Source organism: Cardiocondyla obscurior, linkage group LG24 (assembly GCF_019399895.1).
Source record: "Cardiocondyla obscurior isolate alpha-2009 linkage group LG24, Cobs3.1, whole genome shotgun sequence".
In the NCBI taxonomy this organism is placed as follows: Eukaryota; Metazoa; Arthropoda; class Insecta; order Hymenoptera; family Formicidae; genus Cardiocondyla; species Cardiocondyla obscurior.
In genome coordinates, this window is record NC_091887.1 from 1,563,282 (window position 1) to 1,576,940 (window position 13,659).

The 13,659-nt window shown below is 45.9% G+C and overlaps 1 protein-coding gene across 3 annotated transcripts in view; it reads right to left on the reverse strand.

Annotated features, from left to right (window-relative positions):
* Nucleotides 1–13,659, reverse strand: part of LOC139111624 (ubiquitin carboxyl-terminal hydrolase 48) — a 49,175-nt gene that overhangs the window by 24,367 nt on the left and 11,149 nt on the right. For all 3 annotated transcript variants that reach the window (XM_070672040.1, XM_070672039.1, XM_070672041.1), the window contains 2 exons: nt 7,556–7,663; nt 5,713–5,819 (listed from right to left, as the gene is read on the reverse strand). In XM_070672040.1, the coding sequence (XP_070528141.1) occupies nt 5,713–5,819; nt 7,556–7,663 (215 nt within the window). The remainder of the gene's footprint in view (nt 1–5,712; nt 5,820–7,555; nt 7,664–13,659) is intronic.

Below are 13,659 nucleotides of genomic sequence, written 5' to 3' on the forward strand. Positions count from 1 at the left end.
TCGGTTAAATAGCACTCTTGAAAGCGCTTTTCTAAATGCGAGGTAAAACTCTTGGTTTTGAAAAAGAATATACTACACGTCAAAATCGCCGATTTTCTATTCTTGTAAAATATCAAATACTTGAAATACTATAAGTAGAAATTTTATTAATATCAATATCGTCTTAAATACTGTTTTAATAAAATTATTTCAATGCGTTTTATGAAATGTGAACGAAATGCACTTCTCGTTCCATTAAATAAAATTAATATCTACATTCGAACAGTAATTATATTTCTTTCTTAATACAGCAAAAAAAAAGAAAAAGTGACTAATTAATTCAAATAATATATCTCCCAAATTAAAGAGATTTTATCTAATTAAATACATTTAATTACGATGTCTTTCCTTCGACATTGACGATTTCGAACAAAGCGATCTTCTAATCACCGGGGCTAATCACATTTCAGTCGATCGACGATCATCGATCAAGGAAAGTAATTACACTGTGATTACAGATACGTTGAAATAAATCAGCGAATTGGTAGGACGAGATCGTTCGGTGCGAACAGCGGCGTACGGACGGAGAGGAATCGTGAAAACGAAATAGGGGCGCTAACATTCGAGCGTTAAATCGAAACGAGATATTGATACTACCGTATCGCCATCGAGGGATTCGAATCCCATCGGAACTTTTGACAGCCCGAGCTATTTCGTGGTGTCTGTTAATTCCTGCAGCCGATGTACGAAATCACGCGGAGTAAAAATTCATTGCGATAAAGGTAGGTACGAACGTATTGATCTCGGACTATTTGAGAGTCGAGGCGGAGGACGAGGCGCCTCAGAAAACCTCTTCGATCAAAATCGAAAGCGCGTTAAGCGAGAAGACACCGGGTTTCGCTATTATATTAAAAGGGCTGAGCGACTTTCATTCATAACTCCCGAGTCACCCCGTGAATGAAAGATTGATGTTCCCCGCCGGCCGTCGTGACTCGACGACGAGTATACCCGTTCCTACCCTTCTCGAAATATGTTTCGAATACTTCGGAGTTTCCGGGAGAGAGAAAAGAAGGACTGCTCACCCTGGGAAGTAAATAATGACTTCGTGCTTTGCCAACTGAATTATTAAATTAATTGAAATTCGGAAACGAGGAACCTAATAGAAGAATATCATATTGTTTATACGATAATGCTAATAGAGCTGGTAGGGTGCATAATTGTACGATGTAATTAAATGATCGCGAGAATCGCACAGAAATAATAAGAAATCGAATGTATGTACGCTATATATTCCGACGAGATATTCTTAATTTTTTTTTTTTTTTTTTTTAATTAATTCGTCCGACGACGAACGTCGGTAATTGGCAGATAAAATCGAGTCGAATCTCTCAAACGCAGCGCTTCCAACACGCGGCAGCCAACGTCGCGAGAAAGCCGAGAAAGATCAGCGCGGTATAATGATTTCACTAACGAACGTCTTCGAGAGCCACAACAAAGTCGAGATCTAATCCTCTTACGGGATGACACCGAGCCAGTAGGAAGCGAGGGCACTCGGCGGAGGGCATTACGCGCGTCTCTCCCGAAAATCCGCAAAGTGCGATTGTCACCCGGCGACGTGGAGAACGAGAGAGAGAGAGAAAGACAGACGCCGCCTCTTGCGACGCTCGCAAATGAAGTACTCTACGCCACGATCAACGAATTCGTTAATTAAACGCGAGATGTTTCGCCTCTCTACTTTGAAAATCGCTGGATCCGGAGCGACGAACACGCAACGAGGTGTGTCAGCCGTAACTAACGAGCCTCCGGCTTCCCCTCCCGGTGGGCTTATACGTTTGAAAACTCGTTTCTCGATTTTACTCGCAAAAGGTAACGATTTTTATCTGGTGAATTTGTCACGCGGCAATGACAAATTAGCGCGGTGTTAATGTTTTACCGTGCTCTTTAATCCTGCCCTCCCATTCAGCGCGCACCGGCGTAAACAACGATCGAAGGTACGCACGAAGATATACGCTTGAAAACTTTTCCGCGAGGGGCAAACTTTTGGACAAGCGGACAAACGCGGCGGTTTAAATCAAGTGATATAGACGATTAGACACCTACAGATTATCGAGGGTCTCCTTCCGACGACGGGATCGGAAAGATGCGTCGTTCAAAGAGGGGATCTGAGACCGAGCCTTATCCTTGTTTTATCTTGTTTTCCACCCAGTTCCTTCTCCTCCCCTTCTGTTCCCTACTCTCCAGTTCTCCACCCTCGCATCACGCTCTGCACACTCCACCGTCGCCGGAGGACGAGCATCGGTCATCTAGGCGCTCCATTTAATCCTGGAGGAAAAGGACCCCCCGTAGATTCACGGACAAGTGGGGGATCTCCTTCGGGATAACAGAAGCACCGAGGGAGAGCGTTCCGAGAGACCCGGCAAGCAGGATGCGCTAATTCGTCCCTGCGAAATTTGTCCTGCCCGACTTTGCTGCTCGTTTCCTGCGCGATTACGCGAAAAGGCTGCTTTTTCCGCTCCCCGCACGCTAATGTTTTCGCTAAGCCTCGCCCTCCCTTTTCTTATCTCGTACATTGGCCTCGTTGTGGAAAAAAAAAAAAGAAGAAAAAAGAACGTATCCACACTAATCGCCGTACCGGCCAAAAATGAATTCTTAATCTTCACCGAAATAAAATAAGTAGTACGAGCAAACCATTCGTCCGAACGGTGGTTAATGAAATTCCAGCGGACCGTTTCGAGTTAAAGTATATAAGACTATTTATTCTTTTTATTATTTAAGATATTTAAGCTCGAGACCGTCGCTTCATTTAATTATCCGTACGGGAATAGGAACCTGTCGAAACGGACTGAGTCAAACGGCGACATGCCTTCGAGGGCTGTAAGTTTCCAAACGAAAAAAAAAAAAGTTCCAAGTGGAAGTCGGTATCCATCATCCGCGCAGCGACTTTGACCGCACGGCGGCGCGGCTCATAAGGGCATGTTCATTGGTCAACGGATGTATATATTAAGACGTGTCCGGCGCACTTGTCGCAGGGTGGGGACAGGGGGAGGGTTAACAAATGTCTCTCCGGAATCGTTTGACCCCTCCGGCAAGTTCAACCCCCTCAGGAAACTAAATCTCCGAATCCATGCCCGTCCCCCGGCCCTCTCCCCTCCCCCTCCGCCCCAGCCGCACGTTTATGGAAGGACCGACGGTCCGCTGCAACGTAGGCGACCGCATTTCTCGGGGAAGGGAACTAATCAGCAAATTCGTGTTCTAAATCTAAATCGCCGTCCGAATATTAATTCGAGGCCGGTCCTCTCCTACCGCCACCGCCGTCGCCGCGCCGGTTTCCGTCCCCGCCTTGTCTCTCTGACCCCTTCGTATGCACGGTTTTCTTGGTCCTGCTCTCACTCGTTTCTCATCGGTTTTGCGATACAACCAGCGCTGTACCTACGTTACGAACAAGCCTGATTTGTGATACCGCCTGGCGCCTAAGCGATATTTACGAGCGACGTTTCGAAGAAACGAAACGGGCAGCACGCCGCTCGCGCGTTTCGAGCATCAACTTCGATCTGGCGTATATAAAGCGCCTTCCCAGAAGACAGACGCGGTGGACGCTGCTGACATAATTACCGATGCGAAAAGAAATCTCGTACGCGTCACCGAAAAGTAAAAGGAAAAAACGATCTGTTTTACGAGTTAAATTTTCTTTTCTTTTTTTCTTTTAATAAACAGTATTTTTAATTAAACGATATTCCTGCGATCTAAGCGGGTGAGATGTTTCACATGAAGACGTGAGCCTCTGCCTTACGTTAACAAACGAGCTATGAGGCAACATTTTTTCCCCTCTGCTTAGGTTTTCCAGCATCAGCGTCATCATCGAACCGGTCGAAGGAGTAACGAAGCGTAGAGGGTGGTATTCAATCGCGTCACCTCCGGTTCTGTCAACTGGTGAACGACCGGCTAGCAACGGGGGTGTTTGGGGGTAGCTGAGTGATTGATACGAGGTTGGACGGTGCCTAATGTGCTTCTATGATCAAGCGAGACAGTGGATAAAAGAGGAAGTAAGAGAACGAGAAAAGGGATCTTTGGCTTTAAGAGTAGCACGACCGGCTAGAACTCGTTAGCAGGGCTGTATCAGTCACCAAAAGCAACCCCAATTTTTTTGCGCTCGCCAATCCGTTCCTCTCCCTTTCGCGCCGATTCCGGGGACCCTCCCTGCCCGCTAAGCGCATCCTCAAAATAAGCTAAATCGCCCGTTCGTCCGCGATTCCTCGTTGCTTCGCATTCTTGAATTATATCGATCTCGAGAAATAAAAGCAATTAAGTAAAAGTGCTAAGAGCACGCTTAAGAAAAATTAATCTGCGATAGAGACGCATTCAAAAATTTTTTTAAATACTACTCGATTAAACGAATAGATTAATGTTGGATGTATAAAAATATGTGAGTCGATAATTGCACGTGAAAATCGTCGGTTCGGCTCTAAACATCTCTATTCGACCGACGGACTTGTCGACGTCCCGGCCGTGGTACCGGTCATTCGATTCGCCGTCAACGAGGCGCGGCCTTTGCAATTCAGATGTTGTTCGTCGGCGGCAACTGCGGCAGCGCAGCTCCGCCGTCGTTCTAAAGGAACCGGAGGAGGAGAACGCCTTGACAAATGCCCCTGGGAAAAAAAGGTGGCGCACTCGCGACCGAAAGACGGACAAGACAATGGGATGTTTAGAGATCCCGGTCCTTCGCGCACACGATAAACGCCGGCGCGGCATCGCACACGAGGTAGAACGCGAGCGTTTCGTACCCCTTTCTCGCGTCGCCGGGTCCCCCGGGTGTTACCGTCGGGACCCAATTTGCCTGCCAGACGGCCAGACAAGGATCGCTCGTTCAAGAAAGCGCCGCGACACGTGCCCGAAGAACTTGAATGAATCCCGATCGCCTCCCTCGAACGTAAGCGCTTCATTCTTTATCCCCGACCGCTACGTGCCGAGTTCAAGAGTAATTACACTTTCTACCGACTGTAAAATATTCACTATTTATTAAATTAAGAATTATTAAAAAGAAAAAAAATTAAAGGGGAAAAAAAAGGCACGTTGTGCGCGCATAATCGAAACAAAGACGTCGGAGGAGTAAACAAGCGGACGGCACGTTGACGCGAAACGAGGGGGTGAGAAACTTTTGAAAGAGCCATTTGTGGCCGTCTCACCCGCCGCATCCTCCCCCCCCCTCTCTAGCGCGGCGCTACTTTTTCTGCCAGTTAATTTTCAGGATACTTCTTAATTATAATGAGACACTTTGGGGCCTGGCGGAGAAGCCAACTGCAAAGACGGTTCGCGGAGGGGGTGGGTTTTATGTAAATCGCCGGCTAATGTCTTCTGGCATTATTCCTTGGGTTAGGTTGGGAAAGAGGCGGAGTAGGAAGCTCGTGGTCGCGACACACGCGTACGGTGCTCCGTCTATCTGTGCAAGATATATCGCTGTACGCGATCCGAACCGAGCGCAACTTTTATATCACCGTTATTATCGGCGAACATCTCCAACGCACGTGTGTCGGCGCGGTGGTTCAACAAATAAATTGCCGCGCGGTCAGGAAAAAAAAAAAGAAAAAAAAAGAAAGGTAAATTTATACGATGGTATATTTAAAATCGCAGCTGCGGCTGGTCGTTTAGAACGCCGAGCGCGATTCAACGAAGCGATCCGTCGTAATATTTGGTCTTTAATATATTAGAATATAACATATTAGAATTCACACTCACCAGGATCCGTCTCGTAGTCCTCGCCGATCTTCTTTATAACGATGGGATAGTCGGCCTCGTACAACTGCAAGAGCTTCGACCATTCTTCCGCGGTTACTATGCTGTATCTGCAACAATTAAATAATGTTCCGTTCCGATCAAGAGGCCAAACTGCGGCGAAGTTTTTAACATTTATGACGAAGTGGCGTAGAGACGCCGCCGCGGGAGAAAGAGAGAGGAAAGACGAGGGCGGAAAAGAGAAAGGGAGAGAGAAAGCATGATTGGACGAGAGACGTATTTGCAAGATGGAATTTGCGATTTTCCGACAACGCCGTAGAATCCGTAATGCTTTTTGCATCGTCTCCCTTAATTATACCGCAAATTAGAAATTTCTTGCTGTGCCATGGCTCCAGCTTTTTGCCTTTGCAATTGTTCGCTCGATCCTGGCATGGTTCCTGAACCTCGTATCGCGAGAGAATCTCGCGTTAGTACGCAATCAATAATATTTCGCGAACTACTGCGCTATTAATATCCATAATTTCGTGACTGTCTATCCTCGGAAGGACGTCGAGATAATACGCAAGTTATTACCGCAAGTCATTATTAATTGATCTAACTAATAAAATCGACATAATCGTAAACGTTAATCAAGTGTAAGCCGCGACGTGCGGAAGAAGCACTTTCAGCGGTTCGAACGCACTTCGCCGTTCCCGATTTATATCTCGCAGCGATTGATAAAAGAATACGCCCGACGCGCGACACGTATCGATGATTTATCAATTATTTAAGCGCGATTAAGACGACGCGGACGGTAATTGGCGCGATCGTTTGCCCCTCGGTAGAAACGACGGACAATTATACAGCGACGCTGCTCGCGATACGAAAACGAAAGAGAAGCCCGAACGGCAACGGAACGATGATGACTCGACCGATAATTAGTTGCGCGACATTAATTTCGATTCAGCGCAATATGCCGCGCGGTCTCATTTGAATTTTCACGGGGGCAAAAACGCGTGGACGAGCTTGTCGTCTCTCCTGTGTATTTGCCTAACGCCCGAATAATGGTGGATGCATCGAAGAGAGACGATGAAAGGAGGAGAAGAGGGGAGAAATCGCAGTTGAAAAAAATATATACTAGCCAGGCTATGCGGCGTTTCATGAATTTCTCTCTCTTTCTCTCTCTAGCATGCTTTTTTTTTTTTAATACCATCTTCTAACTCAATAATACGTCAACGTAATCTTATGTCAGCGACAAAGAAAAATTATAGACCTCGCTAATTACTAAATGCAGGAAAAAAAAATAGTAGTAATTAAAACGATAAAGTATACTACTCTCACAAAAGTGACGCAATAATTTACGGAAGAAATCTGTGAAATACTCGCGACAAGCACAAGATTCTCCGTCGCGAGATGAAGAGGGAAAGAGGGACGAAATGGGCAAAAATGATTTTTTAACGGTCTTCGCCGAGACGGCGGAAAAGCGAACGACTTAAGCCGGCGGCTATCTTAGGCAGATAGTGGACAATGGTTTAGCATAATGGTCGGAGGGATGTTGGATGGCGCGTTGGCCCCGGGGGCGTGCGAGTGACATTTTCGCGTATCCATCACGTCACAGGGGCCGAGGAACGAGAACGGAGAAGGAGAGAAAGGCGTGCCAGGAGGTCACGCACTTTCGCTTTATAATATAGTGTCCTTCGAGAAATTCCCGTCAAGGAAAGATGCCCGAAACCTCGGCGGCCCACTCACCACGAGCCCTCTGGACCTCGCGTCCCTCCCCGAAACGCGGTTCATCTCGCGCGAATGTAGCAAACCGTAGCGGCGTGTATTTCAAACGAGTATTTGCCGATGCGCAGCGGGTACTTACAGTTCGTTATTAATTCTGGGCGTGTACAGGAATCCTTTATGCTCTTCGCAGAGAAGCGTCGCGTTCTGGATGCTCGCCGGCGGTGTTCTCGAATAGATTTCGGCGTATCTGCAATCAAGAAACATATGCACAAACGTTAAGATAATTATTAAACTAAAAGACGTCGCCAGCTTACAGCGAATAATTCAGGAATAATTCGCGAATAAGATAATAGATAAGAAATTTATTTCGTAATGTAAAATAATTTCCTTTTTAATAATATCTTAATTTTATAATTGATTAAATATTACTCGACGGCTTATGATATTTATTTAATTAATTCGTGTAATGTATTTGCAATTATTATTATTGCGATTATTTGTATAAACGTTATAGAGAAATATTTTCGTGCTTCTGGGGTTTTTGCTCGTGTGACAGTACACAACTCGAAAAATTTCAGCCTTTATGGCTGCGAGCGAGTTAAACGTTCCCGATAATGCGAGCCCGTTCGTGACACGATCTCGGATTACGAACCAGAAAGACGACAACAGAACGACGACGACGGAGAACGTTTCCTTCGGGACTTTCCGGAGGTGATGTTTAGGGGACGGGGTTGTGCATCATTTTTCACATACCACAAGGGGGCGGATGGTTTTTGCCATCCCTCTAGCCGACGACCATCCAGATAATGCTCTTAAAGACGGATATCTCTCGCGAAGCGAGCCAGGTACAACGTCATGCGACTCTACCACGGGAATATACGGTAATCATCTTGAATTCGCGTGCTACGATACGTGATGCGAAAAAGTCTATGAATAAAACAAACGTAATTAAAAAAAATAATTTAAAAAAATGCGATTGAAAAATAATTCTACGAGTTCAAAGATCCAAAAAAGAAATATGAAATATTTAATTCAGATACTACAAATAGTTTGATCTAAAAAAAGAAAGAGACAAATATTTAATAGAAGTTAGAAACTAAAAATCCTACGTACCCAAATAATTACGAAATATAAAAGTAAGAATACCGTCTTCCGAAACCACCTTGTTTTCTCAAGGTAAATATAAATTCAACGAGCAACGCCGCTGGCTACTAAAAAACGCAGAGATATCCCGGATTTGCCGGATGTTTCGCAAAAGAGAAGCCTTAAAAATCGGATGAAAAATATCAGAGATACATCGGAGCCCTCGTAGAACTCGCGAGGTATCGACGCGCTTTGCGGAAAGGCGGCTGTCCGAGAGCCGTAGTTTAAAAATGTCCCTTACCCCGCGTACCCCGAGCACCCCGGGCGCGCGTTTTCCAGAAGCGAATGCGCGTATTAATTATGAGCCTTGTTCAAACAGTAGAACAGAGGAACGCCGCGCGGCAGGAGCGAACGGAGCCGCGGAGGGAGGTGGTCACCCTTATTACGGTCGTAGCCGGGGCACCCCCCGGTTTCTATGTCCCTCCGTTTCTCCGTCTCTCTTCCCCGTCCTCTCTCGCCCGCGTCTCCCTCTCCCCCCGCTTTTTTATTTCTGCTTCGAGGCTTTGTTTAACTTCTGTCGCGAAATTTTTCCGCCCCGCAACGATTATTGCTCCCCGGAGATCGCGGAGATGGAGGAGGAAAACAGGATCCGGGCTGCGGACTTTCCTGCCTTTGGACGACGCGAGCGTAGAGATGCAAGCCGGACACGGCCGTGAATCGTTCGCGAAAACGCACGAAATAAATTCTGATCCTTGGGAAAAGGTGATTAAAATATGCCGTATGTTTCCAGATACTCGAATCACGCGTCTTTACTTATACGCGATAATAAAAGAAAAGAAAAGAAAAAGAAAAAGAAAGAAAAATCGAGAACGGAGAAATATGAACAAAAACGTGCGAGTTCGGCGAGCTCAGGAATGTCGGTTAAACTTGAGCAATTATAACTGCTTCTGACACACAGAGAACAGTCATGGTGGATTGTTACTCGGCCTGGCTAGCGAAAGAATTAACGAAGGCGTTCGTACACCAGCGGCAAGGTCCGAACGAATGAGTTACGGATCGTTCGACGGGCGAAAAACAGCCGAGCCGAGTCATTGTGGTCGGCGACTTATTGTTCGATACCGGTGCATAATATCCTGTTCTATGCACGAATGAATCTAGTGACAGCATCATTGTGGACGGCCTTAATCAACCGAGACGGCCGAATCTCGCGTGATAGTGGGCCCAAGTCCTTGCAAAAGAAAATGAATCATTACACGGGCACAATCGACGAACCGGATTGTAACAGCGTAAAAAGAAAATGTGTTGAAATGTAGATGAAACTGAAAAGAAGAGCCGACATGACTCGTTAATATATAATTAAATCGATAGCAGTTCTCTATCAATTCTCGCTCTATAATCCAATTTATAACATTGCCCTGTAGCTCGATTAAAAAAAAAAAAAAAAAAATTAAAATATATCCTGCACGTGATAGTACAACGAATATTATATAAGTTCGTTTAAAATTAAGAAAATATGCTTTTCTTTTTTTCTTTTTTTTTTTTTAAATAATCAAATATAAATTACGCTATTACATTTACAGCACCGTTTCTTTTCTCTGTCTCTCGTATTGCAATATTGGCCCAGGTACTCAGTGACGAGGACTGTCATTCGCCCGTGGATACGCACGTAGCTTTATCTCCTATCCTCTCGTCTTTCTATTCGCGCACGTACGTTGCAAACCGAGAAAAATTCGCTTCGACATAATCCGTCTTTCTCTTGCCCGGCCTTCCTTTCGCTCCTCGCGCACGCTCGCTCGCTCGACGAAACGAACCGCCTTTATTCCGCTCCTTCTCGCGCGCGCATTCCTCTCCAGCAGAAATAAATCTTATGTTTTCGCGTATAAGCGGCCTTTTAATATCACCACCCTTGATTTACCGCCGCAGACCGTGCATCTCCACGCATAAGAGAGGCCGAGAGCCAAGCTCCCCGCATGTTCCGCTGACATTTGTCTTCCAGGCAACCCCCGAAGACCCAAAACGAGTGTCCCTAGGTTTTCCCTGATTTAGCGCTCCTCTTGTCGGTATTTGACTAGATGATGCTCGATCTCTCCGGAGAGATTGCCGCGCTTGTCAACGAATTATTGGCCGCGTTCGGAGGAAACAAATTTTCACATATGTCAGAAAGCAATAACTATTATCATTATCGAATATCAATCGTCAGACTTCACGAACGATCATATAAAAGCGACGGACAAAATAATTGAGCGATAAAATTATTTACATTTCCATATAATTAATTCTTTTAAAGCGTTTCAAATATATTTATTGTTAGTATTTTTATTTAAAAAAAAGATAAAGAAAGAAAAGAAAGAAGCACGACAGGTATATCCAATCTTACGCTTGCAATGAAGAAATCGAGAATGAAATGTCAACGAGATTCAGCGAGCGATAGAGGGATACGCTGTAAGATGCATCCTACGCGTCCGCTGCAGCATCCGGTTATGCAGCTCCGGACGCCGAGTGCATTGGAGCGTTGCGGTCATTACAAGAGGGCCCCTACGTGTCCGTGGTAAAAGGTCCTCGGTGTGTCCGAGTATTAAAAAAGGAATCCCAAAAGCCAGTCGTCAGATAGATGGCGAAAGAGCGGGGAGAGGCGGAGTGCAGGGGAGGGGGAGGTAGGGCAGGGAGCAAGAGAAAAACAATGTTGCTTGCCGGTTACCGCGGGACACTCGGGGAAAAATAAGAGAACAAGGCGACGAGCTCCGCGTATGTCCGCGCTGATCATGAGAAACGAACTGACGCGACGGGACAAACCGTTGATGTACATCAGCGGACTTTCCCGTCGCCGAATATCCACCGTCAGATACGCCGGACTTGAACATCCGGCGGTCGCCGCGCGTAAACGTCGATCAAGAGAATTCGTAGCGAATAAAAGCGGAAGACAATTCGGAAAAACCAGAACCGAAAGGGATATGTATATATTTTTTTTTTTCTTTTTTCTTTTATATAAAAAAAGCACGAGAGAAAAAGAGAGTCGAAACTTAGGTACGTATTCGATATAAATAGCGTTCAAATTTTCTACGAGCGATCGCAAGTAGGCTAGCTTTTATTAACTTCCTTTTGTCAGTGTCGACTTACGATCGACGGAGATAACGAAGCGTGAACGGACGAATTCACTCGACGATTTCGTATTTCGCGATTGATCGACGATGACGAGTAACTGTACGGTTTCGTTTCTGCGATGTAATAAAAAGGAAAAAAAAAAAAAATATATATAGAGGTTTATTGCAAAAGCTAGCATGACTTCGATGTATGTCCAGGAAGTCATAGTGATTCAATACAGGGTATTTCGATCAAGTTTGTAATGCCCGAGGCATGAAGAATCTTCGTTCCTGCTCTATTACTAAGGTATAAACTTCGCTTTGTAACGAGAGGCTTCGTTAACGGTACGGGAATTGTACGGTCAATTCGCGTTTCGTGAGCTATTTGCTTCAGGTAGGCGAGCGAGGAGCATCATTTCTGGGAGTCACGGTGTAAAAGTTGAAAGTAACGATGATACTCACTCCGGGCTTTTAATAAACAAGTGTTAATTTCTCAATTATTCAGAAAACGGTAGACTCGAATAAGACGGCAATGCGGAAGTATTAATACCAGATTAAAAACGTTCAAAGAAAAAAAAAAAAAAAAGAAAGAAAGAAAAAAAACGGGGAGAGTATTATCCAGATCCCGCCATCCTACATGCCTCTTCCTATCCCGCAATTCCCGGAAAGAGAAAAGCGCATCATCATCATCACGACTCCGGGGCTTGCCTCCGATCACCGGAGGAAATGCTTGAACCTTCGTTAAGTGATCCGAAGTCAGTGCCGCGCGACCGCTAAAATCGTCCGAGACCGAAAGAGGCGAGCGGGCACGGCGGCATAATACCGCGAAGAGCGAGAATGCGAAAGGTGAGAGAGGAAGAAAGAAGGAGGGACAATAGCTGTGCGAAAGAGGAAGATCGCGGCGAGCATAATGCGAGCAAGGAGTCTTCGATCGTTGTCAGCGAGCGGAAGCCGGCCGGCCGGCCGCGCGCGGCGCGGCTTCTGCTCGGCTCGGTTCGGCGCGGCGCGGCGGTGCGCGCTAGAATAACGAAAGCTAATTATGCGCTCGGCTCGAAAAAGGGGAATCACGGCAAAAACCGTCGATAATCGACATCCTGCCGCAGTCCGTCGGTCAACAGGACTACCGCCGGTGTAACTTCAGACCGCCGTCCTCCTCCTCCTTCTTCTTCTCCACGCTGTTTCCCTTCCCTCCTCCACCCTGTTCCCTTCTCTCCCTCCCCCTCCCCCGCGCGAGGACTATCCCGCGCGACCGAAGATCCTCTCCCTCTCTGAGCAAACAAGAAGACCGACCGGAGGCTTTCGCCGATGTAATAAAAAGGGGGTCCGTGGAGGATGCTCCGCTTCTGGTTGTCCGCGGCCAAGCGGTCTCCGCTATGCGGGGTACGTTATTATCGAGAGGCGCAAAGATATGCAACGTGTTTAATTGGTGGAAAGTAAAGCGCGAGGCGGAAAAAAAAGTCAGCGGCGCAGTAATCGATCAAAAATCGTTCTTACTAATAATCGTTGTTACAGATAATCAAGAGAAACAATGATAATCTACCGCTGCAACCGAAAAATAACGATTAAAGATTCTACGATAGGGATACGGAATAAAAAATTAAAAAAAAAAATAAAATAAAATAATGATCGAACAAACGCTCGAGAGAATTCGCGGCGGTCAAAACTAAAAATCAAACCGTCGATCGTACGGCACGCCAGGCCGTAACTCGCTTCATGAAAATAAGTAGATGAATTAATAGGTATAGTACGAAAGAAGTTTCTGTAATTCAATTCCTGTGTCGTTACCGCGGACATGAATTTTCTCAAGCGAAGTCCGACGTGAAATCGCAACGATAGGGGAAGTCGACAGCGAAGAAAACCCCCGTTGATAACTCTATAGGCTAGTTATAATGCGATGCGTCTGCTTTACGAGTTACAATGCGCCATAAACGCACGTACGCCGGCCGTTTCCCGAACGTATTGCGCTTGCAGGGCACCACCGCGAGCTGCAAGGCGGATCGTTGCACCAGCTAAGCTCGTTTTTATTTTTTTTTTCTTTTTTTTTTCTTTATCTCTGCCGGCCACCTCTCAATATCGATCA